Raw genomic sequence first — 27,500 nt, forward strand, 5'->3', positions numbered from 1 at the left:
TGTAGGTAGGTGTGTGTGTGTGTAGGTAGGTGTGTGTGTGTGTAGGTAGGTGTGTGTGTGTGTAGGTAGGTGTGTGTGTGTGTAGGTAGGTGTGTGTGTGTGTAGGTAGGTGTGTGTGTGTGTAGGTAGGTGTGTGTGTGTGTAGGTAGGTGTGTGTGTGTGTAGGTAGGTGTGTGTGTGTGTAGGTAGGTGTGTGTGTGTGTAGGTAGGTGTGTGTGTGTGTAGGTAGGTGTGTGTGTGTGTAGGTAGGTGTGTGTGTGTAGGTAGGTGTGTGTGTGTGTAGTAGGTGTGTGTGTGTGTAGGTAGGTGTGTGTGTGTGTAGGTAGGTGTGTGTGTAGGTAGGTGTGTGTGTAGGTAGGTGTGTGTGTAGGTAGGTGTGTGTAGGTAGGTGTGTGTGTGTACCTTCTCTGCTGAGCACGGTGATAGGGATGCCAGGATCGCTCAGCTTGATGAAGGGCCCTTCCTTACTCTCCACACCATCTCGAGCCAGTAGGATGTTCTTGGTGCACACAAAGCCATGAACCAGCTTCTTATCCTCCTACACACACACACACACACACACACACACACGTCAGACCTGTTCATGACTTAACGGCTTTCTGAATTCCATCTCCCATAAGTCAAGGAATGTACATGCATTTCAGTTGAAAGAGAGCTAGAGAGAGCTAGAGAGCTAGAGAGAGAGAGAGAGAGAGAGAGAGAGAGAGAGAGAGAGAGAGAGAGAGAGAGAGAGAGAAAGAGAAAGAGAAAGAGAGAGAGAAAGAGAAAGAGAAAGAGAAAGAGAAAGAGAAAGAGAAAGAGAAAGAGAAAGAGAAAGAGAAAGAGAAAGAGAGAGAGAAAGAGAGAGAAAGAGAGAGAAAGAGAGAGAAAGAGAGAGAAAGAGAGGGATATGTGTGTGTGTGTTCTCACCAGGTAGCTGAGAGCGCTGGCTAGCTGTGTAGCCACCTGGAACTTCCAGGGAGTACTGAGGGGGCTGCATCTGTCTCGGGTCCTCATGAACACGTCCAGAGGCCCCAGCTGAACAAACTCCTCCACCATGATATCTGCTCCACACAGTCAACACACACAATAATAACACACAGAACTACAGTAACAGTTCCAGAGATGGTTCCCACACTCGTAAACACAAACATGTTTGTGTACATACTCTCCAGGTGACGTACGCAGACACCGTACAGCAGGGCGATGTGCTTGTGAGAAACCTGACGCATCATACTAGCGGTCTCAAAGAAGGCCTGGAGGGAGAGAGAGAGAGAGAGAGACAGAGACAGAGAGAGAGAGACAGAGAGAGAGACAGAGAGACAGAGAGAGAGATAGAGACAGAGAGACAGACAGAGAGAGAGAGAGAGAGAGAGAGACAGAGAGAGAGACAGAGAGAGAGAGAGAGAGAGGGGGACATCCACACAGTTAGAAGGAGCAGGCCTACAGAACCTCCCCCTCCTCCTGGCAGGGCGTGGCAGGGCGTGGCAGGGCGTGGTCTCACCAGGGAGATGTCTCTGTGGCCGGACCCCAGCACCTTCAGCACCACCTTCACCTCCTGGAAGGAGCAGTAGCCGTCGTCCTCGTCCTCCTCGCTCTTCACGCGCAGCGTCCCCGCAAAGATGTTGGTGCGCGTGCCCCGGCCCAGGTGCTCCCCCTGAACACAGAGAGAGAGGAGACAAGGCTGAGGAGAGGGAGGGAGGGGAGGGGAGGGGAGGGGGAGGGGAGGGGAGGGGAGGGGAGGGGAGGGGAGGAGGGAGGGAGGGGAGGGAGGAGGGAGGGAGGGAGGGAGGGAGGGAGGGAGGGAGGGAGGAGGGGAGGGAGGGAGGGGAGGGAGGGGGGAGGGAGGGAGGGAGGGAGGGAGGGAGGGAAGGAGGGAAGGAGGGAAGGAGGGAAGGAGGGGAGGAGGGAAGGAGGGAGAGGGGAGTAGGGGAGGGAGGGAGGGGGGTACCTGTGTGATCTCCTCCTTCAGGATCCTGTGGAAGCTGAGTTGGCTCTCCTGCATGTGAGTCTGAGGTACCAGCGCTCTGTCCTTAGTCACCACCAGCAGGTTTGACACCTCTGGAACACACACACACACACACACACACACACACACACACACACACAGAACAGTGTTTACAGTACATCTCGACAGGAAAAGAAACCTCTTGGCTAACAATAGCCTGTGCAGACATTTAGGTCAAGTTACACTGACGGTTGATAGATGTATGTGATTGTTTTACTACATAGGCCTTGTTTACGTGCTGCAGAGGAGGGCGGAACTGAGGGTGCTTGCTGATCTCTTTTACTGTGTGTGTGTGTGTGTGTGTGTGTGTGTGTGTGTGTGTGTGAGGAAGTTGATGTTGTGACAAGAAGAACATTGTGTGGTTTTTGCAGCCGAAACACAAAGAGGTGTATTCAGTGTGGACTACTGACAGACACACATACACACCTCTCTCTCTCTCTCTCTCTCTCTGATGTAAACAGAGGAGCCTCGCTCACCACACCTACTGAACCCTCTTCCTGTCTGACAATATTACGACAGACTGCGGAAGAGAACAGTGTGTCTGTTCTGTCCTGTTCACACACACTCACACACACCCTCACAACAAACCTCCACACATTCGCTATGGTTGTCATCAATAACTTGTGTGTGTGTGTGTGTGTCTGACATAGATACAGATGAAATGGTGTGTGGCGTATCTCTGGGCGGTGGCAGGCAGCAGTGAGATAGTGAGATGGTGTGATTGTGTGCGTGTGTGTGTGTACCTCGGGGCTGAGGAGGGCAGCAGCGATGCAGCTGGAAGCGCATGGTGTCCGTGCGCAGGTTCTGTCCAGCCAGGTGGTCCAGCAGAGTCCGCAGGGTGGACCGCAGGGTGTCGGTCCCGTACAGACGATACCCCTCAGGGCTCACCTCCACCTGGAAGTTCTTATACTGACGCACCTGACGAGACTCTCTCACATCCATCTGAGGGGGGAGAGTGGAGAGGGAGGAGGAGGAGATGTTTGACCTTAGGACAGAGACTGTGTACTCTAGGATCTTGGTGGTACTTGCCAAACACATACAAGGCACCACTCATTTTTTCCCCCACACACAAAACACACGTTATTCATGCACACACACACACACGGTATGCCAGCCGTCTGCACGGTGCAGGTGAACTCAGAGGTGAGGAAGTGCCCAAGGTGGAACAATGACAAGTTTACAGTTCTCTCTCTCATAAAACACTGAGTTCATCAACGGGAATTGTCATCTGTAAAGCTTCACACACACACACACGCACACTCACGGGAAGAAGAGAGACGTTATCAGTTGGTGGCACGCACACACACACCTCTAAGTCTAATCAGGGGGGGGTCAGTTAAACAACACTGTTGACCCAGCCTGCTGCTGTTAGCTGCAGAGGCTTAGTTGATGGTGTAATCTCAAACTAACTGCCCCTGTATATCTGGTCTGTCCAGCTCTGTGATAGGACGCATCATTAGGGGTGTGTGTGTGTGTGTGTGTGTGTGTGTACCTCGCTGCACACCACGGTCATGATGATGTAGTTGTAGTCGGTGCAGCTCCAGCGCAGCACATACGCCCCTCCTCATCTCCCTCCAGGTGAAGCTTACGGATGGCATACTCTGTACTGCGCACACACACACACAGAGTTGTTTTGTTGTTGCTTTGTGTTTAAAGGTCAAGGAGAGACAGTGAGGTCAGGTGATGTACAGGAGGGAAGGATAGAGGGATAGTAATAGAAGGAAATGAAGACGAATGCCAGAAAAGGGCGACGCCCTGAAGTAAGAGAGGGATGTAGAAAGTGGACAGTGAGAAGAAAAGAAACAGAGACTGAAAGAGAGAGAGACATAGAGACAGAGAGAGAGACAGGCAGACAGTTGTGCTGACCTAATGGGTCCATGACAGCCGTTCTGGAGGTTCTGGACCACGGACGCCGGCGCCACCTCGGTGCACAGGTAATGATGAGCGTCCACCGTCAGGCGGAAGTATCCGTCCACCAGGGCTGCGAAGGCCAGTGCCTCGGCCCGGAAACGCAGCTCCACCTCCTGCAGGAGCAGGAAGGTCAGCATGGCACCCGAACCATCATGGGCCCCCCTCACCACACACACACACACACACACACACACACACACACTCGTCCTTCTCCCAGCATGCTGCATGGTCTTGTCGCTGTGTTTCCACTCGGCCCCTGTTAAGATCTGCCCAGACCAGGCCGTCTCCTGGACGGAGGTCACTAAAACACAGACTACCCATCAGATTACTGGACTCAGCTAAGTTAGGACACTTGTTTGTTTTGGCAGAAGCACATTTGTGGTCTGTGGCGTGAAAACTGCCAGTTCACCCGACCCAAACCAGACCGCTGAACCCCGCTAATAAAGGAAGTCCTCAGCACGCTTGCAACGCTCTTGTCCTTGTGTGTGTGTGTGTCTCACCATCTTCTTGTTGTCCTGTTTGAAGATGGTGACAGTGGCCTCCTTGATGACGATGTGTGTGATCTCGTGGAAGTCACAGAAGGTAACCCAGCCATCGGCGGGATCCTTCTTCTTGTTGTTGTTCTGCGCTTGGCGTCCGCTTGGCTCTTCTTCGACTTGCTCTTCTCTTTCACCATCAGGGCGTCCTGCGTACGGGCACAACAAGCCATCAGGCCAGAGCTAACGCTGCATGTAGCATGCTAACTCACTCAACCAGCGCTAACGGAACAGGCGGCCTGCTAAGGCAACAGGTAGCATGCTAACTCACTCAACCAGCGCTAACGAACCAGGCGGCCTGCTAACACTACAGGTAACCCTTCAGTTAGCATGCTAGCGCTATGTTTAGCTTGCTAACGCTACAAGTAGCACGCTAACGCTACAGGTAGCAGGCTAACGCTACAGGTAGCACGCTAACGCTACAGGTAGCATGCTAACGCTACAGGTAGCATGCTAACGCTAACTTACTCAACCAGCACCCCCCCTCCTCCACTCACATGCGGGGGCTTCCTCCTCCAGGAGATGCCTGTTGTCCCGGTGACCAGGATCTGGGTGGGGCCCCCTGCCGCAGGGCTTCCTGCCGCAGGGCTCCCTGCCGCGGGGCCATGCCCGTTGGCCTCCCCCTCCGGGGAGACTCGCGTGGACACAGGCTCCAGCTGCTCGCTGCCCAGGCCCCGGGCCAGGCCTTCCAGCGTGGACAGGTACTTGATCTTCAGGTCGTACAGCGTGATGTTGCTGTCCTTCACCGTGCGCTGGTTGAACTCGTTGAGGAAGTTCTTGAAGACGTTGTTGATGCGGATGCGCGTCAGGATGTTGCGCTGTTTGATGTTGCGGTTCAGGGCCTCTGGGATGAAGCGCTTGTAGCTGAGGAGAGGGGAGAGGAGGTGAGGAGGAGGTGGTGAGGAGAGGAGGTGAGGAGAGGGGAGAGGAGGTGAGGAGGAGGTGGTGAGGAGAGGAGGTGAGGAGAGGGGAGAGGAGGTGGTGAGGAGAGGGGAGAGGAGGTGAGGAGGAGGAGAAGAGGAGGAGGTGGAGAGGAGAGGGGAGGTGAGGAGGAGAGGAAAGGGGAGGTGAGGAGGAGGTGAGGAGAGGGGAGGTGAGGAGGTGGTGAGGGGAGGGGAGAGGAGGTGAGGAGGAGGAGGAGAGGAGGTGGAGAGGAGGAGGTGGAGAGGAGAGGAGTGTAAAGCAGCGTGAGTGCGTCCATGTGTGTGTGTGTGTGTGTGTTACCTGATCTCGGCCGAGGCGGTGGGCAGGGGGATGTCCTTCGTCATGGCGTGGTGAGTAATAGCCAGCACAGCCATCCCCAGACACTCGTTCTCAATCTCATGAACCTCCGCCTCACTCTGGGGGCTCCGCACAGGAGCCAGCCCCTTCAGGAAGTCATACTGGCCCTGGAACACACACACAAAGCAGTATGTAATGTGCACCCACAACACACAGTGTGCTGCTGTTTGGAGTTAACTCTGAGAAACATGCATCCACTTGTAACATTTTGTAAACTAACTCTTGGAGTAAATGTTCTGCTCCCTGCATGCACGAGCCCCAACACTGACACTCCACACACACAGGTAATCACACACACACACACAGGTAATCACACACACACAGGTAATCACACACACACACACACACAGGTACTCACACACACAGGTAATCACACACACACACACAGGTACTCACACACACACACAGGTAATCACACACACACACACACACACAGGTAATCACACACACACACACAGGTACTCACACACACAGGTAATCACACACACACACACAGGTACTCACACACACACACACAGGTAATCACACACACACACACAGGTACTCACACACACACACACAGGTAATCACACACACACACACAGGTAATCACACACACACACAGGTACTCACACACACAGGTAATCACACACACACACACAGGTACTCACACACACACACAGGTAATCACACACACACACACACACACAGGTAATCACACACACACACACAGGTACTCACACACACAGGTAATCACACACACACACACAGGTACTCACACACACACACACAGGTAATCACACACACACACACAGGTACTCACACACACACACACAGGTAATCACACACACACACACACAGGTAATCACACACACACACACAGGTAATCACACACACAGGTAATCACACACACACACACAGGTAATCACACACACACACACACACAGGTAATCACACACACACACACAGGTACTCACACACACAGGTAATCACACACACACAGGTAATCACACACACACACACAGGTAATCACACACACACACACAGGGAATCACACACACACACACAGGGAATCACACACACACACACAGGTAATCACACACACACACTGGATGCACAAGCCCCAACACTGACACTCCACACACACAGGTACTCATACACTCTCACACAGTCTCTCTCTCTCTCTCTCTCTCTCTCTCTCTCTCTCTCTCTCTCTCTCTCTCTCTCTCTCTCTCTCTCTCTCTCTCTCTCTCTCTCTCTCTCTCTCTCTCTCTCTCTCTCTCTCTCTCTCTCTCTCTCTCTCTCTCTCTCTCTCACTCACTCACTCACTCACTCACTCACTCACTCACTCACTCACTCACTCACTCACTCACTCACTCACTCACTCACTCACTCACTCACTCACTCACTCACTCACTCACTCACACACTCACACACTCACACACTCACACACACACACACACACACACACACACACACACACCTGAGCGAACAGGTAGTTGAGGGAGGCGGCGTCCAGGAGGGGGGTCCCCTCGGGGGGCTTCTGGGGGCTAAGGTTTCCCTTCAGCTTGCTGATGCAGTGCCTCCACACAGGAGACTCTCCCTCGCTGGTGCCGTGCCAGTTGGAGAAGTAGAACCTGGGAGGAGGGCAGGAGACAGGATCACACGGCTGTCTGCTGTCTGCTACAGACGGCTACCAGCCATTGCATGCTGTATTCTTTGTAGGGTGCCACAGTGTGAAAACACATTAACCACATCCGTGGTATAATAAGAAACGAACAACAGGAAAGAGGGAGTGCGTGTGCGCGCTAGGGTTCGGGGTGTCTCTCGGAGGGTAAAGCAAGGGCACAGGCAGGCAGGCACGCACACACACACACACACACACACAGGGTGGAGCAGGGAGGAGCAGAGAGGAGCAGGGAGGAGCAGGGTGGAGCAGGGTGGAGCAGGGAGGAGCAGGGTGGAGCAGGGAGGAGCAGGGTGGAGCAGGGAGGAGCAGGGTGGAGCAGGGAGGAGCAGAGAGGAGCAGGGTGGAGCAGGGTGACGGCGGGCGGTCTTACCGGATGCGGTAGTGCAGCTTGATGCTGGTGTCCTCGCTGATCTTGAAGGTGTGATTGGGGGGGTACCACAGGTCTCTGCTCTCCTCGTACAGGGCAAACAGGTTGTGGCACAGGGGAGAGATGTCTGGTGTGGGGGGGGGGGGGGGAGGACGAGAGGGATCAGTGGTGGGGGACTGAACACTGTGACACTGACACAAACAGATACTTCCTGTTTCCTTAATAGGTACAGGTTGTTCTCAATGACGAAAAAAACAAAAACACATTTAAGTGAGACCTCGGTCCAATATGGCCGAAAACTGCACAAAAACATTCTAATAATACACGGTGGAGCAGTAGCCTACTAGAGCAAATATCTATATTTTATAAACTATCCTCATCACACAGTCCCAGTTGGCTACAGTTAGGCTGTAGGTTTAAAGGTTATCTTAGGGTCAAAGGTCATCTTAGCTATGGCAGGTCAGGAATCCCTCTGACGGAGCAGAGAGAGGATGAAGGGAGAATTGCACACCCAGTGGGCCAAACATCCTGGCAAGATTATATTTGACAGTTATCATTCTAGTTATCATTCTCCACGATCACAACTGTTCTGTTGGCAGCTCACTGTAATTTGCTTATGAACCTAAGCGGCTCAAGAGCTCTTAACAATGAGCTTTGTTGTGATGCGAACAAGAGTCATTTACCTTCACTTTCCTTCCTTCCTTCCACCCCCCCCCCCCCTCCCTCCCTCCCCCCATCTCCCTCTACAGCGGCTGTAGTTTGTTAGGTTTGGCTCTCAGCAAGAGGGAATTCCACACTTTGTCCGATTCTGACCCGGCCACAGCCCCCAGGCTGTGTTAATGTGAATGTCAAATGTGAGTGTGTGTGAGTGTCACATGGTCTGTTATCCAACACTTCCAACTGGTGCTTTCCCTTTCCTTTTCTAACACCCTCTTTCTGTTTGCCTGTCGTCACGTCAACAGCACTCTCCCGTGACAGGGTGGGCTATCTGCGTGACGCCAGACTGACGAGCACATCAGAGCAGTCTAACCCAGCTCTCACCAGCTACAGATCTACAGATCGTTTGTCTCGTTTCCACAGCCCTCTCGGGTGTGTTTACGTTCCAGACGGATGGTCTTGTTTACGGCTGGTCTTGTGACGGGGTCACTGATCTCACAGATAGAGAGGAGGTCTGTCCACCGTGAGATCAAGAAGTTTGTCCATTGTGTTTAGGTCTAGTAACCAACTTCTCTAGTAACCAACTTCCTCAATTGTGGAAGTACGTGCGGCAGTAAACACAACAGCTCATACCGTGTATACGGAACATGTCAAATATTCTACACAGATCATTCTGTCTGATGCTAATTCTGCACGAGCACAAAGATATACCCACATGCGCACACACACACACACACACACACAGCAGTAAAACAGCCTTACTGCATCGCTTGGCGGCCTCCTCGCACAGCTCCTCTGTAGTGTGGCAGTCTTTGAAGTGCACCAGCTGGTGGATGTCGAGCAGGTAGAAGTGGATCTCCAGGCCCCGCAGGGGGGTGCTGTCAGGAACCTCAGCCCTCCTCCTCCTCATCTTCCCACACAGCTGCCTGCTAAGCTCCATCAAACCAAGACTTGGCATCAAGACCCTACAGGGAGGAGCAGAGAGGAGCAAAGAGAAGCAGGGAGGAGCAGAGAGGAGCAAAGAGAAGCGGGGAGGAGCAGGGAGGAGAAGAGAGAAGCGGGGAGGAGCAGAGAGGAGCAAAGAGAAGCAGGGAGGAGCAGAGAGGAGCAAAGAGAAGCAGGGAGGAGCAGAGAGGAGCAAAGAGAAGCGGGGAGGAGCAGGGAGGAGAAGAGAGAAGCGGGGAGGAGCAGAGAGGAGCAAAGAGAAGCGGGAGGAGCAGGGAGGAGAAGAGAGAAGCGGGGAGGAGCAGAGAGGAGCAAAGAGAAGCGGGGAGGAGCAGAGAGGAGCAGAGAGGAGCAGGGAGGAGCAGAGAGGAGCAGAGAGAAGCGGGGAGGAGCAGAGAGGAGCAGAGAGAAGCGGGGAGGAGCAGAGAGGAGCAGAGAGGAGCAGAGAGAAGCGGGGAGGAGCAGGGAGGAGCAAAGAGAAGCGGGGAGGAGCAGAGAGGAGCAGAGAGAAGCGGGGAGGAGCAGAGAGGAGCAGAGAGAAGCGGGGAGGAGCAGAGAGAAGCAGGGAGGAGCAGAGAGAAGCAGGGAGGAGAAGACATGTTGTCAGATCGTCAGCTGCAGACTGTGCAGCTGCAGACTGTGCAGCCGTGTTTGTTTAGAGAGTCCTGTGGGAACTGCAGAAAGGTTAGCAGGGCTGGATGGAGATCAATCTACAGCCGGCAGTGACCTGGAGACAATACAAGACTGACTCATTACCTGACATGGTGCCTCCGAACACACACACACACACAAACCGCTGTGACAACACACCACTTAGGGATGCACCACCGCTCAGAATACAGACAGCCTGCTGGCTGGTTACAGTAGCTAGCCAATTATGCTACGTTCAATAAAAACGATCACTCTTTAGTAAGTTCAAAATTGGATTTAGGATACAAATAGGCAGAGAAATCATGAAATATCTACATTTATGCATGTATCTATCATTTTGATATTGCTGCATCCCTACCACAAACACACACACACACACACACACACACACAGGGGTTGACCGTGGTCATGGTGCCCTGCATCACCATGTCCCCCCCAGAGCAGTGAATGATATGAAGCCAGGCCTTGCATGTGGATGAGGACATTAGCAATCTCCCCTTTCCTGCAGGGGCCAGCCTGCCCCAGCGATCCGGGGGGCCTTCCCTATCGAGACACCCCAGTGCCGCTGCGCTCTGCTGGGCCCCGCAAGCCAGAGAGTTCCCCCGCAGCAAGAATGTCCTCGACCACAACCCTCTCAGCTCACTCCCTTTAGGCGCTCACTAGTCATCATCTGTTTGTCTCTCTGTTTGTCTCTCTGTTTGTCTCTCTCTGTTTGTCTCTCTCTGTTTGTCTCTCTCTGTTTGTCTCTCTCTGTTTGTCTCTCTCTGTTTGTCTCTGTGTCTCTTTCTCTGTGTCTCTCTCTCTGTGTCTCTCTCTCTGTGTCTCTCTCTCTGTGTCTGTCTGTCTGTCTCTCTCCCTCATCACACGTAAACAAATCTCCGCACCATGCTGTAAGAGTGTGCAGGACACACTGCTGTCAGTGCAGGAGGAAACAGATACAGTTACATTGTTTCTGTGGCTGTTCACTGCAGTTCCTCAGTTTCAGACCATTTCAATACGTCTGACCTTTAATCGAGGCGATTCAAATTCAGTTCTCATCTTTTTATGTCATATCCCAGTCTGGTATAATTACTAGACATAACAACATCCAGTAGTTTTCAAAAATGTACCAACCAAACCTGAGCCCTTGCATGCCTGACTGAGGCTACTCCAAGCTTACTGAATTAGATAACTTATCTAGGCAGCTGGTTTCTCAGCATAAACAGCTATCTACTGTAGCAGAGCCAACAGACAAACCACGTACCATCACACCTTTCCCCTACCCCCGACAAGGAGCAAGGGGGTTTTCCTCCTTTGTCCTTATCTCCAGAGCAGGAGCTTCAAAGCTTCTGGCCCAGCATGGGGTCAGAAGGTAGACCAAAATGGCCTTACAGTATGGAGACAAAGGATTTTAAGGAAGAACTAACTTTTCTGGATTTACAAACATATTCTCAAGGACTACATGGCTCATGGACACTATTTCAATGACAGTAGTTGATGTGTTATAATGTATGCTTTCCCTTTAATGCTGTGTTGATATAATTTGATGTTTTAATGTAACTTCCTTTCCTGTTATGATAAATCAGTCAATCTTGATATCTAAATGATTCTAATCTACAAACTAAACCATTTATTAATGTTGTATTGTTATATTTTGAAGTATAAGCAATACATGGACATTTGAAATAGCTGAACTCTGAAAAGTTATCAACCACTTCACACCCATACGTCAATCTCAGGATGGACGCCCAGGGAGTAACTGACCAATCAAAGAGTTCACCTCCAAAAGGATACCCCCTTTCGCAAGGATTATAAAACCTCGACGCACAAGCAATCCTGGCTTTTTCGCAAGGATTCACCGGAAGTGTTCGCGACACATCTGACCTATCCTTCTCAATCAGCAACTCACTGGACCACTAGGAACTTGAACGAAAGATTCCTTTGCTCTAACCGTTTGACAACGACGAACGGAACCTTGACTCTTCTTCTTCAAACTGACAACAGTAACTGCGATATTGCTACATTTCTTACTTGTGAACATTGGCATATTGTGATTTAATTTGTTACGTTTGATTTTAGTTTGCAAATGATTTAACCTAACTTTCGTTAGGATTAGTTAACATCCTCTCCCATTGTTCTCCAGAAGCCTATCTCTCTCTCTCTCTCTCCATTCCCCCTCCCCACGCGCTCTCAACCTACCATCTTGTACCAACCCTCATCATAGTTTAGGACCTACCGTATGCAGTTCAACTCAACTCACTTTCAACTAACCTATAACTTCTCTGGTATTTGTTCATTATAATTACATTCCCTTAAATAAATCATTGTTTATAATACTCGCGTTATCCCTCACCTTATCTGATCTGCTCTACTTTCATAGAATTCACCACTTAAGATTAGACTGATTATTACGAAGGCTATTATTCAATATTATTCAATAAGGTTTCCTCTGTCCCTTTAACAAATAAGAGGTGGTGCCCCCAAGAACTACATACTTTATTATAAATTAAGTATTGCTAATCTTAAACGAGCAAACCCCGCTACACTACGGACGTGCCACAGAAAGTTTCCAGCTAGTCCAGTGCTTCTTCCTGACTTGAAACTCTGGATGAGTCAAAACCTTGTCTTGTTTACATAACCCTCCGGCATGTCCCTCTAGTGAGTCAGTGGAGGTCGAAAACTCCCCTTTGGCTTTCCGACAAAAAGACGACAGTACTGTTGACAGCCGAGTACTGTAGACAACTGATCATAAACCTTAAACAGGGAAAAGGCTGATCGACAAAACCTCATGACATGCAACACTGTTGGCATATGCTATGCCATGACTGTGACTCATCAAAACGTTTTTCTATGGGAAAACACGTTCCGATTTTATCTGAAGACCGCGATTCACTTTCTAGGTGGGTAATAGTTGGGGGTAACATACTGACCAACACTATTGTTTGTTTTTTTACGAGATCATTAAACATTTCAAAAACCTGAAAGCGGAAATAAGACATGGGCTGAATGTAGTTGGTATCGATTGTGGACATCAGATTCATTAGTCATTTTAGTATTTTCTTTTCCATTACAATCTAATGTAATGAGAACACTTCATTAAACGCTAAATGTTAGCACTACAAGCCGTCAAAGATGGTTAGTCAAAGTTAATGATAAAAATATAACTATAGAGAAATATAATTTAGAAGCAGTTAAAGGGTTTAGATCAACTATTTAATTGATCAAGTCGGTTTACTTTTTACTTAGTGTTGTCTTAATGAAAAAATAATTTCACATATGGAATTAAAGATTACCTGGACCATTTTGAATATTTAGATTACGACTCTGTTTTTTTATATATATATTGGGCGACTAAAGGTGTTCCTCGTTAACAAAACTAGACCGTTTTATATACGGTTACAATCTTTTAAAGTGAGCTAACTCACGCACATTAACTAGTTGAGAAAATGGCTACAAGTATCGACTACAGGCAGCCAGCTACCTACGCTGCCTAGACTAGCTTTGAACATCGTAGCCTAGTATCGTTATCAATTAGTTCGACAATCCCAACAAACCATGCGAGCCTGCTAGACTTGATGAGATCGATAACATATCACCGATATTATATCAACTGTACTTATCTACAACTGTAGCAATGTGAAAAAAAGCTAGCTAGCTGGCTAGTATGTTACTCACCTACTATCAAGCCAGGCTGCTGGCGAATTACTTCCGTTTCGTTTTGTTCATTAGATCCAGAACAGAACTCTCGGTCCTGCTCAGCTAATGATTGTGAATTATTGTTGTATTTAAAATATACCTATAGCTAACTATATTGTAACTCCAAAACACTGCTTTTAGAGCTAATCCGACCACCTTGTTTCGGTGTTTAGAGTTGAGAGCGGAGCCACAATCTTCTAACTCTTCCTGTCAAGTAACGTCCCATTCCCGAAAATAGTGTAACATCCAGCGCTGCATCTGAGCTTCTGATTGGTGCTTTGGTCAGTCAGTCAAATGACATAATGGTTGCTCTTCATCGAAGCTACTTGGAAGTGGGTGTGTTTTTACATAATGAACCTCAGAACACGTAGCTACACATGCACACACGTACCTCCATAATGTATTATATATATTTGTGTGTGTGTGTGTGTGTAATGTACGGCAGCGTATTGTTGCCGCGTCCAGAAAAAGAAAAACGGATCAGTATCACGTTATATCGTGATATGTTATAACAAGTTATTTTCACGTTATAACGTGATGCAAACGTATAACGTATGATCCGTTTTTATTTTTCTGGTGTTGCAGCTGCCGTAGTAATGTAATATATATTACTGTTACACAGTAAACAAGATTTGTGATTTGTTTAAATGATCGCATTTGCGATTACTGTTAATATTTTGCCTCTAGGGGAAGATAGAAACGGGAGTTCTTGCTCTGACAATATTGTGTTGTCCTCCCTACACATGTAGCCTAGCATATTTGTGCTGTGTAAAGTTTCACAATCAAACACGAGTAGGCCAGACAGGATTTTAGTGGGAAAGTTGAAGTCAATCGTTTTGATAATAAAAGACAGGATGTGTAGATGTGAAACATGAGGATAGCCTACTTTTGTTTCGAGGGTACTTCGCATTAGCGTAGTGTACCATCTTGTGTTCATTTCCAGAAACTGTAAGAGTCCAGAGAATTTTCCATGTCTTACTTTGGTAAATAGTTCTGCATTTATCTTTGATGGCTTCTGGCAAAGCCTTTGATTTAACATTTCTTTCGTTGGCCAATCAAGATGCATGAGTGTTTTGCATGAGTGCACAACAGAAGAAAAAGATAAAACGGTGACCAAATCATTAAAAGCCTTATTAGATTTGGGCTCCGAGGGAATTTATTTACCTGAGACAGGCTAACCACATATAAATAATATTTTGTAACACAGTATTGTAAAAAGAAAGCTTTGTGTGTAGTAAGTTGTTTTGTTTGACATCCAGATGTGTCTGTGTCATTTGTTTGATTTTTCATCCATATGCATCCTCAAAAAAGAGTAGCCTAAGCAATGTTTCAACTTTATTAAACATTTTGTACAAATACAATTGTGCAAGAGCGACATTGTACACAATCAATAACAACACCAATTCAACATCTTCGTTCGAATTGGCTTCTTTGAATTGACATTGGCTTGCCTTTGACATTAAAACAGTATTTCACTCTCTTAACCGTAGCCAGTTCATTCCTTGGGACTCATTTCCAGCTTTGTTGATCGCAGTCCAGTTGGCTGCCATCCTTCAGTTATCACAGTACTGTACCTTTAATACGGACAGCATCAGCACTGTGATAACTGAACAAGGGAAGCCCGTCACATCTACAGCCACGCTCCCTGACTCAACTCCAACAGTCTCCCTAGAGCCAGCCTAGACCTGGAGTCTTGGGAACAGCATCCCAGGAAGGTATGTTGTCACTGGAACAACGCCAATAGGCTTCCTATAAATAGAGGCATTTGGAGTGTGCCTCTGGTCTGTGCGGTTTACAGTCTTGCATCTTGGTAAGAGTTGATTCATAAGGTCTTCATGAATCCATATGCTTAATGGAAAAGCCTACCTAATACAAAACAGTGAAACAGTCTCAAAATAATCCTCACAGATGTGGTGGATGTTGAAACGTTATTGGACCCCTGTGATATCATATATGTGAACCTTTATCCACTTTTAAGATTTAGAAATCCAATTAACAACCTTCCATGTCGATTAGTAGGCTGAGCTTGTCCAGTGTATAGAAAATAGGCTACAATTAGATTTTCTGTGGCAGTTTGAGAAATGCACAATTTATACAAACCACAGGGCTGACGTAAGACTTGTTATGATTGTCGGGGCTCCACCCTCGGCGCGCGAAGCTTCTCCAGCAGTCCAGTCGCGAGGCCCTCTAGCGGAGACTCCTCCTTGATCCAGGTCCGCCCTCGCGCTTCATGTAAACAACTCGATTAGCTGGTTCTGTTTGATATCACACGACTGCAAAACACTTGCCAGAAACTGTGAACAAACAGCAACTGTGCATAACACATCAAATAACTTCGAATGAAGAACAAATGAAACCTGAGTGTGTAATCTGAAAATTGTAAATATATATAAGCTATATATATATATATATAACCTATTACCCCGTCTTGTCTTTTACTAAACTAACATTGCCATTAATTACTACAGCCACTACTGCTATCAAGCACACTTTCTTGGAAAACATTTAGCTAAATGCCCTATAGAAAAGATTAGGCTATTACATGCATGTTTATGCTGTCAACGCTTGTTGCTGTTTTCTATGTATAAAACTAGAGTTGAGCAATTCAGTGCTGCTCGGATAGATCTTTACCGTTTCCATCGCATGAAAATGTTAGGCACCCAATGCAATTGAATAACAAAACCGAGGAAAAAGTAATGTTATGATTCTCTAGACTGAGTCCGATGGGATATTATCTTGCAGCCAACGCTAACGCCCAGAAACGCGCACACCCCTTTCTAGGTAAAAACAAACACCATGTAGTCAAACGAATCAAAAATAACATAAACATAACTCATTTGTTTTACTTACAAGTCAATATCTACTAAATATCAGCCTTACTTACTTGCAAATTCCCCGTTTCATTCTCGTGTTTACATGAATATTTGTTATGACGCAGCAAGACCACACCGAACAACGTGATTGTCGCCATCTTTTGTTGTTATTGCAATCTCTCAGCCATGTGACAAATTAATAATAGAATAAAGCTTCCGGGTGTCGACGAACAACTAGTTGAGTAAATGTTAATCTTCGAAGTCATTTGATCGTCGGAAGGATGAGCAAGTTTCATTGACTGAAGACGTCAATAGGCTGTGCGCAGCATTTGACAGCTTTAGGACACTGACGCGGCTATGGCTTGCAACAAGTAGGGCTACATTCCTTGGTCCGCAAGTGGTGCGCGCGGGATCAGTCTTGTCCTCTGCTTCTCGTGGTCAGTGTTGCGTGGGACAACCGAAGAGATGATTGTGAACGCTGCACCTACTTTGCAGTCATTAAGCAAGCCAGGGAAAATAATTAGCCGAGACATGCATTTATTGAAAATGGCTATTATTGGTAGCCTATTATCTGATTACCCCATGTAGTCTAGACTACCTGTAGCACACTGCAAAGACAGACTACAAATGATCATAATAATGCTGTAAGTCCATAAATGACATGGCTGTCTTGCAAAACACTATACACTGCAGTCAACAGACTCACATTAACCACACAATGCGATTTGAAAAGTTGAAATAAAAGTCTTATTTTCTGTCTACCTTACTACATCTAAATTAGACCTATGTTTATTATTCTTCCCTAACCTTTGATCTATAGACTTAGGCTAGGCTAATCAAAATACAATTATTTGAAACTTCCCCAAACCACCACAGTCTGATTTAACTGGAATGACCACGATAGGACCTGTAGCCTATGTTTAATATTTATTTGTAAAAATGTTTCCACTTCGTCAGAGTCAAGTTACACAGCAGCATTAAATAAAACTACAGTTACCAGATTCCAAAGTAGCCCTACGGCTCCTGCGCACAAGACCGCATTTTTTCAGGATGATGTGTCAGGGAGGCGTATAGTGCACGAAGTTTCTCTAGAATTGGTTGAGATATAGGGCGTCGCGGTAACTCCTCCATTCATCGCAGAGAAAAGTATTTTCTTAAAGACGCAGTAAAAAAGGATTTCTTGTAAGAAGGGAAATATACATAGATGCCCTATTTTAACTTTATGTTAAGCACTTTACAGGATACCAGCTGTAATCGAACGAGAGGAATATTTTGGTGAGGTTCATGATAATTGCATGCAATTCTATCCAAATATTTATTTTACTTGTTATACGGAAATGTCAAATTGTGTTTTGCCTGCAGGGCATCAACATGAATACATCGCTGATTAAAATAGGATATAAATGTTAGGAGCTTATTTCAGCCAAGTCATGGTCCGCTATGTTTTTTTTTTTTTCAAAGTGTCACATCCTCAAGAAGAAATGGCAAAACTGTTCCGAGCTGTGATTTTGGGTCCTCCTGGCTCGGGTAAAGGGACAATATCCGAAAGAATTGCACAAAGCTTTGGCTTGTTACATCTATCCAGCGGCGACTTTCTCCGCGAGAATATAGCAGCAAATACAGGTAGTTTAGGCCATCATTCATTCATTTAAGAGTGGCACTAAGACTAAAGTTCTATAATGCACAATAAACCAGTTGGTCGCATTGTTACTTATTTATCGTTGTTTACTCGCATTATGTTTTCTTGTATCATTATGAATTTAATCATAGTAGCCTGCTGTCAGATGAGTCAGCAATGTTTATCGCAGTGCATCCGCAAGTTCAGGGAAGGTGAAGAGTTCCCTAATTATATATGAGCAACTAACTTGACACATATATCATTATTGTGGAAACAGCCCCTTCTATGCAACAAGGAAACTGACTGACCAAATACAAAATGTTTAAACAAAGACATTTGAGTTAAGCCTTTATCGTAACCCCTCCTATCCAAATGCTATATACTTCACCGTTTATTTTGAAGTATTCACATTTCTCAGAGTAGAGCTTAAATGCCAGTTTAATCACAGTGTGGGCCAAACTCCCACTAATGAAATCTGATTTCAAGGGCATTAAAGTAAAAACATGTGTGCATGGTAGCAATTACTCTACTCTGTCAAGGCCAGAGCGTACACAGACTTTTGTAGAATAGTACTTCTTGCAATAGCACATGTTCATATCTTATTCTTTTCATACCTGTGGAATACTCCTTCCACTGTCCCAGTTGACAGTTTAATAATTGTAAAGTTTGGTTGATCTTTCCGTCAGCCATTAAATGTAAATGTAATGTCAGCGCTTGCAGACACCAGGATTAGTGTGTAATGTATTCTGCTATAGTCCTGGATGAGTTTGTCACTGTGTGGACTAACTAATACCCCCTTCTCTCTCTCTCTCTCTCTCTCTCTCTCTCTCTCTCTCTCTCTCTCTCTCTCTCTCTCTCTCTCTCTTTTCTCTCTCTCTCTCTCTCTCTCTTCTGTGTCTGTGTTTGTCAGAGGCTGGAGTTTTGGCCAAGACCTACATAGACAGAGGTGTTCTGGTGCCTGACCATGTGATGACTCGACTGTTGCTTCCCAGATTGGAGCAGATGACCAGCCATAGCTGGTTGCTGGATGGTAAAGTTCTACAAACACGTAGCATGTGAGACAGGCCAGTATAGCATGTGAGACAGGCCAGTATAGCATGTGAGACAGGCCAGTATAGCATGTGAGACAGGCCAGTATAGCATGTGAGACAGGCCAGTATAGCATGTGAGACAGGCCAGTATAGCATGTGAGACAGGCCAGTATAGCATGTGAGACAGGCCAGTATAGCATGTGAGACAGGCCAGTATAGCATGTGAGACAGGCCAGAATAAACAACCGACAATCCACGGGTCTAGGTCCGCAAATTATTGGTGTGAGACGGAAAACCGTTCCGTCCACTGTCCTCTTTCTGTTCTACTAACTCATGCCAAACATTGACTGGAATGGTGGGTCTCTGACCTAGAAACAAGGTGCAACCAGTTTCTGGTGGCTAAAGCCCAAGGTTTGTAAACAGTGGTGCAAGTGTACCATCTTAACCAGTCCATACCAGTCCCACAATTAGCACAGAGCATCCTCATAATATTGACATTTACAACGTCATATAAATCGATTTTCTCTCTTAGACATTCTACATTCTGCGTACAGACAACACACACACACACACCTTTGTGTTGCCTCATTCTAACCTGCTGTCCAGGGTTCCCCCGTACCCTGGCCCAGGCCCAAGCCCTGAACAGCAGCTGTGATGTGGACGTGGTCATCAGCCTAAACATTCCCTATGAGACGCTGAAGGAGAGGCTGACCCACCGCTGGGTCCATCCAGCCAGTGGGAGGGTCTACAACATGGGCTTCAACCCTCCACGAGTTCAGGTGAGAGAGAGAGAGCTCTCCACTCACACCTTCTCTCTCTTTCACTCTCTCCACCTGTCTCTCTCTCTCTCTCTCTCTCTCTCTGTCTCTCTCTCCCCCATCTCTCTCTTTCACTCTTTCCACCTGTCTCTCTCTTTCACTCTCTCCACCTGTCTCTCTCTTTCACTCTCTCCACCTGTCTCTCTCTGTCTCTCTCTCCCCCTGTCTCTCCACACCAAGCCTATGAAAGGTATTTTTTATCACAGGGTCATTTATATATATTATGAAGGATAGAGTTGTTTAAGTATGTTTATTGTTATACAAACTCTACCCCCATGTTAGGGGAGAGATGACAACACTGGTGAGCCACTCATCCAGTATGACGATGACAAAGCGGATGCCCTGGTGGCCAGACTGAGGTACTACAAGGATGTGGCCAAGCCTGTCATAGATCTGTACAAGTGAGTCCATCCTCTTCAGCAGTGTCTCAGAAAGTTAGGGTACTAACCAACGGCCCTAACTTACAGTATTGTATCCCACCCAAGGTAATATAGTCAAACAATCTCCATCAAGCATTTAGTTACAGCTGTGTATACCTGCTGAACACCACCAGGTGATTGTATTTGCGTTCCCTCCCTGCTCAGGGCGAAGGGCATCCTGCACTCTGTCTCAGGAACGGAGACAGATCGGATGTGGCCCTACATCAGCTCCCTCCTTAACACCAGGATCCAGCCTCAGAACACTATCCCTGTCAGCGTACCAGCCCCCTAGCACAGGGGCAGGAAGGCTGGGGGGCTGGGGCAGGGGGGCAGGAAGGCTGGGGGGCTGGGGCAGGGGGGCAGGAAGGCTGGGGGGCTGGGGCAGGGGGGCAGGAAGGCTGGGGGGCTGGGGCAGGGGGGCAGGAAGGCTGGGGGGCTGGGGCAGGGGGGCAGGAAGGCTGGGGGGCTGGGGCAGGAAGGCTGGGACGAGGGGCTGGGGCAGGAGGGCAGGAAGGCTGGGGTGCAGGGGTGCAGGGGGGCAGGGGGGCTGGGGGTGGGAGCGGCCATGTGCTGGTCCTTCTCCCTGCTCCATCCTGTCTGCAGGCTTGTGGTTCTCCCAGTGAAGGCTTGTACCTGTAGGTACATGGACGTGTAAAATGATAGAATCAGGCAGCTGCAAATTAGTTGCTGTCCAATGTGTGGCTGATGTTGAGTGCATGTTAGCCGAGTGTTAGCAACATGGCTATATGTTTGCAGTGTGAGTTCGCTCCTGTTCATCTCAAACTTTTATTTTTTCTTTTCCTACAATCCTTTGCACTTGTGGCAATAGCCTGAGCAGATTTCACTTCGTATGTGTAGAAACCTGGTTTGTTCATTTTTGTGTAATAATTTAGTTTATACAATTAGGTAATTGTTAGTCATTTGTAACATTCATTATTATTTTGTTGATCCACTATATGAGCTTGTTATCTTTGGCTTTGAATTTTGTGATGTTTTGTCACCCAGATTCTCTGATTTATTGTACATTAACACAGGAAAAATAAAATGAAATAAAAAGAATTGGAAAAACGAAAAGGATAAAACTACTCAAGTTTTTCTACTTGACCGTGAATATTGTCTCATCTGAAAAACGGATGGACATTATTTGGCTGGTTATATCTGCTGGTATTCCTGTTCCTGTGCACTGTCACCGCCCTCCAAATACTTTATGTTAATTTAATACAAATGTTGAAAGTGGCCATCATTCAAATCCAATTAAATGAGTATTCTGTTGAATGAGCTTCTGGAATTGTGGAATGTGATGAGCCTCTGTTGAGCAACACACACTACTTAATGTTTATTTACAGTCCTGTCATTGGATTGTCGTCCAAACCTGTTGTTTTCCTCAAATTATAAAATTATTTTCTCAGAACTGGCTCTAAGTTGCTTTTTTTATTCAAATGTTTGACTGAAAAAACATTTTCAAAACGTCAAGGCTTATAGGCTCCATCCTAAATCACGTTCTCAATCACATTCGTTATTCATTGTCACTGCACTCATTTTTGACTGTTGAAAATGCTGAAACTTGTTTAGCAGCATGTTCCTCTCAGGTCTGGACCAGCACAGTCCTGCAGTGTGAGCAGCACAGTCCTGCAGTGTTGGGCAGCACAGTCCTGCAGTGTGAGTAGCACAGTCCTGCAGTGTGAGCAGCACAGTCCTGCAGTGTGGGCCAGCACAGAGACATCAGTCCTGCAGTGTGGGCAGCACAGTCCTGCAGTGTGAGCAGCACAGTCCTGCAGTGTGGGGCAGCACAGTCCTGCAGTGTGAGCAGCACAGTCCTGCAGTGTGAGCAGCACAGTCCTGCAGTGTGGGGCAGCACAGTCCTGCAGTGTGAGCAGCACAGTCCTGCAGTGTGAGCAGCACAGTCCTGCAGTGTGGGGCAGCACAGTCCTGCAGTGTGAGCAGCACAGTCCTGCAGTGTGGGCCAGCACAGAGACATCAGTCCTGCAGTGTGAGCAGCACAGTCCTGCAGTGTGGGCATCACAGTCCTGCAGTGTGAGCAGCACAGTCCTGCAGTGTGAGCAGCACAGTCCTGCAGTGTGGGCCAGCACAGAGACATCAGTCCTGCAGTGTGGGCAGCACAGTCCTGCAGTGTGAGCAGCACAGTCCTGCAGTGTGGGGCAGCACAGTCCTGCAGTGTGAGCAGCACAGTCCTGCAGTGTGAGCAGCACAGTCCTTCAGTGTGGGCAGCACAGTCCTGCAGTGTGGGGCAGCACAGTCCTGCAGTGTGAGCAGCACAGTCCTGCAGTGTGAGCAGCACAGTCCTGCAGTGTGGGGCAGCACAGTCCTGCAGTGTGAGCAGCACAGTCCTGCAGTGTGGGCCAGCACAGAGACATCAGTCCTGCAGTGTGAGCAGCACAGTCCTGCAGTGTGGGCAGCACTGTCCTGCAGTGTGAGCAGCACAGTCCTGCAGTGTGGGGCAGCACAGAGACATCAGTCCTGCAGTGTGAGCAGCACAGTCCTGCAGTGTGGGCAGCACAGTCCTGCAGTGTGAGCAGCACAGTCCTGCAGTGTGGGGCAGCACAGTCCTGCAGTGTGGGGCAGCACAGTCCTGCAGTGTGAGTAGCACAGTCCTGCAGTGTGGGGCAGCACAGTTCTGCAGTGTGAGCAGCACAGTCCTGCAGTGTGAGCAGCACAGTCCTGCAGTGTGGGCCAGCACAGAGACATCAGTTCTGCAGTGTGGGCAGCACAGTCCTGCAGTGTGAGCAGCACAGTTCTGCAGTGTGAGCAGCACAGTCCTGCAGTGTGGGCCAGCACAGAGACATCAGTTCTGCAGTGTGGGCAGCACAGTCCTGCAGTGTGAGCAGCACAGTCCTGCAGTGTGGGGAAGCACAGTCCTGCAGTGTGAGCAGCACAGTCCTGCAGTGTGGGGCAGCACAGTCCTGCAGTGTGAGCAGCACAGTCCTGCAGTGTGAGCAGCACAGTCCTGCAGTGTGGGGCAGCACAGTCCTGCAGTGTGAGCAGCACAGTCCTGCAGTGTGGGGCAGCACAGTCCTGCAGTGTGGGGCAGCACAGTCCTGCAGTGTGAGTAGCACAGTCCTGCAGTGTGAGCAGCACAGTCCTGCAGTGTGGGCCAGCACAGAGACATCAGTCCTGCAGTGTGGGCAGTACAGTCCTGCAGTGTGGGGCAGCACAGTCCTGCAGTGTGGGGCAGCACAGTCCTGCAGTGTGAGCAGCACAGTCCTGCAGTGTGGGGCAGCACAGTCCTGCAGTGTGGGGCAGCACAGTCCTGCAGTGTGAGCAGCACAGTCCTGCAGTGTGGGGCAGCACAGTCCTGCAGTGTGAGCAGCACAGTCCTGCAGTGTGGGCAGCACAGTCCTGCAGTGTGGGGCAGCACAGTCCTGCAGTGTGAGCAGCACAGTCCTGCAGTGTGAGCAGCACAGTCCTGCAGTGTGGGGCAGTACAGTCCTGCAGTGTGGGGCAGCACAGTCCTGCAGTGTGAGCAGCACAGTCCTGCAGTGTGGGGCAGCACAGTCCTGCAGTGTGAGCAGCACAGTCCTGCAGTGTGGGGCAGCACAGTCCTGCAGTGTGAGCAGCACAGTCCTGCAGTGTGGGGCAGCACAGTCCTGCAGTGTGGGGCAGCACAGTCCTGCAGTGTGAGCAGCACAGTCCTGCAGTGTGGGGCAGCACAGTCCTGCAGTGTGAGCAGCACAGTCCTGCAGTGTGGGCAGCACAGTCCTGCAGTGTGAGCAGCACAGTCCTGCAGTGTGAGCAGCACAGTCCTGCAGTGTGGGGCAGCACAGTCCTGCAGTGTGGGGCAGCACAGTCCTGCAGTGTGAGCAGCACAGTCCTGCAGTGTGGGGCAGCACAGTCCTGCAGTGTGGGGCAGCACAGTTCTGCAGTGTGAGCAGCACAGTCCTGCAGTGTGGGCCAGCACAGTCCTGCAGTGTGGGCAGCACAGTCCTGCAGTGTGGGCAGCACAGTCCTGCAGTGTGGGCCAGCACAGAGACATCAGTCCTGCAGTGTGAGCCAGCACAGAGACATCAACCCTGCACCTGCAGTAGGTAACAAAGCTCAGGGAATCCCCATAGCATCCTTTTTTATATGGCCTATAGGGTCTTTGATAAAAGATCAGAGAGGCTGGGCAGAGGTGTGTGTGTGTGTGCACGCACGCTGTCGTAGATACAAGGGAGGTATTTCTGTACACACACCCTTTCCTTGAATCCCGCTCTCTGCCCAGTGCTTTAAATCCCATGTGAATCACAACGAGGGTGTAAAACCTGGAGTGTATTATTGGGATTCTGAAACGACAGGTCTCTTTTCTGGTTTGTCTACATTTGAATTTGACAACGATGGTTATTTCAGCCTGCGAGGAGTTGGTTTTAGAGGGTCGATGTTATAATTATATTTCATATTAGCCCAGTGCCAACTGTACTGGATAGGCCTAATATAATAATATATATTTTTTTTTGCAACAATGATGTAGAAACTTAACAGGTTAACCTAATAAGAAAAAACGCTAAATGGAATGTGAGGGATATTGGCACAATAGTTTAATCGGATTCATGTATTGGCAACAACCATTCGCTGTTCCCGTGTAGGTCATTTAAGGAGATCGAGTCCAGTCCAGGACTCCTTGTCAGGGTTTAGCGTCATATGTTTTCATTGGTACATGTAATCAAAAATCGAGGGTTATGTGTACAACAATCACAAGCACAAAACTGCGCGGGTTCAACGCTTTAGATGCATAACGTGCTGGATGGCCGCGCGCCCATCAATGGGCTACTCCACAACATCCAGAGATTAGCGAATTGTCATCGCTGTCATCTGCTGAGGTTATCTTAAAACAATACGTGATATGGTGACGTCGTCATACTCAATAATTTTACGGAAAACAGTAGCACACTTTAAAGCGGGAAACATTTTACTGGGGGTTGGATATATGTTTTGACCTTTGACTGGCGGCGAATGACAAATCAAAGGTCGGCATTTCCAAGCGCTGCAGCCGGGGTCCATTCATGTCCGCGGACGGTGTTGTGGAGATAATGACAGAAGGTGCTCTGAAAGGTACGATGCTCTGGCTGTTTATCTGATCAGTACGCGTAATGTATCTTATTCACAATACGCGCTTTGACAGAAACCTAAAAAGAAAAGAAAAATAATATTAAAAGGCCAGTCTAGATGTCTTTCCCAGGAGCATCGTGATGCATCCTGTAGCCTAACATATCAAAAATATATTACATAATAATGCCTGTAGAACACCAGAACGTGTAAGTCTGCTTATGGGAAATTGTTGCATGTCGTTGCTTAATATCTAATTCGAATAATGAGTGGAAACTCGTTCTTAGCTTATAGAGCATTTAGAATGACGAGAGTGATGCATCCAACTGAACAGGGTGTTTAACAGGCCTGTATTATGGAACACGCCGTGAAAACACCGCACTCTTACTCGTCATAATATGACTTGTTAAATGCCCCCTACTTTGTTTTTATTTGTAAAAAAAAAAAGTTATTCTATCTTTTTCTTAATAATGATATGGTATCATACAGTATTTTTGACTGTAGTCTAATAAACATGGTGTCGCTGTGTAGTTCACTTCCCCCGCTCCAAGCCCAATGAACGACAAATGCCAGATCACTGAAACCCTGCTTGGGCTTATACGCAGTAGGCCATGGGTATTCTGTGATTAATTTTAGTACGGTTGTTTTTCAACCTCATAATTGAAATCAGAGAATATTGACTGCGTTATCAAAAGCAAAAAGCTCGCGTCTGTGAAGCTGGGAATGATTCACGCGTGAGTGCGCCTGTAGGCTATCGCAGGATATGAGTAGGACCGAAGACGAGGATGACGACCCAGCCAAATCCAAAAATCAATTTGACGTCGTCGTAAAATGAAATATCACGGTCGAATCAAACCGTTTTTGTTGAGCGGTATCGCCTGTTAGAGGGAAATCCCTGGTATCATTGAATACGTTACTGCGGGGGATCAGTTCCAGTTTTCCGTTGATGGCAGCTGGGTCGTGCCTCCCTCTGTCCTATGCCGCACGGCCACGTCACGTGATGAAACGAGACTGCGCTCGAGGCTATGGTTGGCTGAGAAGGACGATCTATTAGTAGTGTAGTTTATTTGCAACACATGCAATTATAACTAACATATGCTTCAGATGGTCTATGCATTACATATAGGCTATATATTGGAATGCAATCGGTTTGTAAAAACCTTCAAAAGCTTCGAGCTTTTTCAGGGTTGAGCATTCATTTTCTTCGGTATTATTCAGAATTGAACATTTTCTTCATCTTAGCAAGGCAAATCAAAACAACATGTTCTGTTGAACATTAACAGATAAACATGAATTGCCTGTCTTTGCCTGGTCAGTGAACCTTAGTGCATAACCTTAGTACTGTAAAGAAAACTGTTATGTGGATGGAATAGGCTATAGCATCAACCCACAGTCAAGCTTGTTTTCAGCCACCAAAAGTAGATGTTACCCTGCATTAGTAATGTAAACAATTGGATGTATTTGCATCTACGAAGGTTTGTCTTAATGAGTACATTTGGTCATCACTGTTCAGGAACTGAATAGCTATGGTGAGCGATGTGCGAAACTAACTTGTGTTTACGAGGCCTGTAAAACATCACAAGGTCTTAGTTAACCAACAACCTCTCTTAAACCCAGATTGTGTTATTAACATGTCCAACAGGGTCAACATTTTATTTGACTCTGCTGCTCAGGAATGTTTGTTGAAACGGAAACAAGAATGCTCATGCAGGACAAAGTTTGTGTTTGTTCACTGCGGGCGAAGGAGGAAAGATGGATACCTCCTACGACTTGTCTTCAGCACCTGTGAGACGTGTTTTTGTCCTGTCGACAGGCTGTCACCGTGTCACCCGCCTCAGTGGCTGGGAGGCGTGGATTGTTTTCGATGTTCAGCTTCTAAATAAAAGCCCTGGAAGCTGCCGTTGACAGTGTCTGCTGCCCCCAGACCTCCATCAAGGGTGAATGTTTGGGGCCAGGCTTTCAGGAAACTGGGCCTAACAATGGAGAGGCACTTTCAGTCCGGTTATGCTGAGATCATTGCTCTCTCCTTCCCGCTGCGCTTCCCGTCCGGGCTGCTCTTCTAAAGAGTTTCCAGGCTCAGAT

The 27,500-nt window shown here is 47.9% G+C and overlaps 2 protein-coding genes and 2 long non-coding RNA genes across 6 annotated transcripts in view; 2 read left to right on the top strand and 2 right to left on the bottom strand.

The window, feature by feature from the left end:
• Window positions 1–384: 384 nt before the first annotated feature.
• On the bottom strand, window positions 385–13,934 carry LOC134015709 (tyrosine-protein kinase JAK1-like; the record flags this gene model as incomplete). Its single annotated transcript, XM_062455265.1, is given in 17 exon segments — window positions 385–538; window positions 910–1,043; window positions 1,148–1,235; window positions 1,484–1,636; window positions 1,931–2,040; window positions 2,731–2,929; window positions 3,480–3,544; window positions 3,547–3,593; window positions 3,854–4,011; window positions 4,399–4,523; window positions 4,526–4,583; window positions 4,932–5,298; window positions 5,659–5,822; window positions 7,178–7,331; window positions 7,755–7,878; window positions 9,171–9,373; window positions 13,659–13,934. Coding segments are annotated over 16 exon segments (2,296 nt in total), but the record flags the coding sequence as incomplete, so codon positions are not given.
• A 1,067-nt stretch (window positions 13,935–15,001) lies between these two features.
• Window positions 15,002–16,829, bottom strand: LOC134015707 (uncharacterized). Its single transcript, XR_009929227.1, has 2 exons — window positions 16,564–16,829; window positions 15,002–15,905 (listed from the first exon to the last, which is right to left on the bottom strand). It is a non-coding gene; the product is annotated as an uncharacterized LOC134015707 (long non-coding RNA).
• Window positions 16,830–17,576: 747 nt separating this feature from the next.
• ak4 (adenylate kinase 4) lies at window positions 17,577–20,702 on the top strand. 3 transcript variants are annotated; one of them, XR_009929229.1, is made up of 6 exons: window positions 17,577–17,767; window positions 17,954–18,115; window positions 19,021–19,140; window positions 19,748–19,920; window positions 20,242–20,444; window positions 20,544–20,665. XR_009929229.1 is itself a non-coding variant. In XM_062455266.1 (6 exons), exons 2-6 carry the CDS (start codon window positions 17,974–17,976, stop codon window positions 20,668–20,670), a joined length of 681 nt encoding a protein of 226 aa, XP_062311250.1. In that variant the 5' UTR covers window positions 17,578–17,767; window positions 17,954–17,973; the 3' UTR covers window positions 20,671–20,702. The 3 variants fall into 3 exon arrangements, 2 of the variants coding, with proteins under 2 accessions (XP_062311250.1, XP_062311251.1); XM_062455266.1 differs by having other exon boundaries at window positions 17,578–17,767; window positions 20,242–20,360; window positions 20,544–20,702; XM_062455267.1 differs by lacking the exon at window positions 17,954–18,115 and having other exon boundaries at window positions 17,578–17,767; window positions 20,242–20,360; window positions 20,544–20,702.
• A 4,556-nt stretch (window positions 20,703–25,258) lies between these two features.
• Window positions 25,259–27,500, top strand: part of LOC134015708 (uncharacterized) — an 8,163-nt gene continuing 5,921 nt past the window's right edge. The window contains exon 1 of the long non-coding RNA XR_009929228.1: window positions 25,259–25,424. This is a non-coding gene — a long non-coding RNA (uncharacterized LOC134015708). The remainder of the gene's footprint in view (window positions 25,425–27,500) is intronic.

Source organism: Osmerus eperlanus, unplaced genomic scaffold (assembly GCF_963692335.1).
Source record: "Osmerus eperlanus unplaced genomic scaffold, fOsmEpe2.1 SCAFFOLD_269, whole genome shotgun sequence".
NCBI lineage: Eukaryota > Metazoa > Chordata > Actinopteri > Osmeriformes > Osmeridae > Osmerus > Osmerus eperlanus.

Bases quoted from the DNA above. Each gene is read 5' to 3' on its own strand.
- ak4 (XM_062455266.1), top strand. From the start codon at position 17,974: ATGGCAAAACTGTTCCGAGCTGTGATTTTGGGTCCTCCTGGCTCGGGT. The intron at 18,116-19,020 runs GTAGTTTAGGCC...TGTGTTTGTCAG, and splicing joins GAATATAGCAGCAAATACAG to AGGCTGGAGTTTTGGCCAAG. The intron at 19,921-20,241 runs GTGAGAGAGAGA...CCCCCATGTTAG, and splicing joins TCAACCCTCCACGAGTTCAG to GGGAGAGATGACAACACTGG.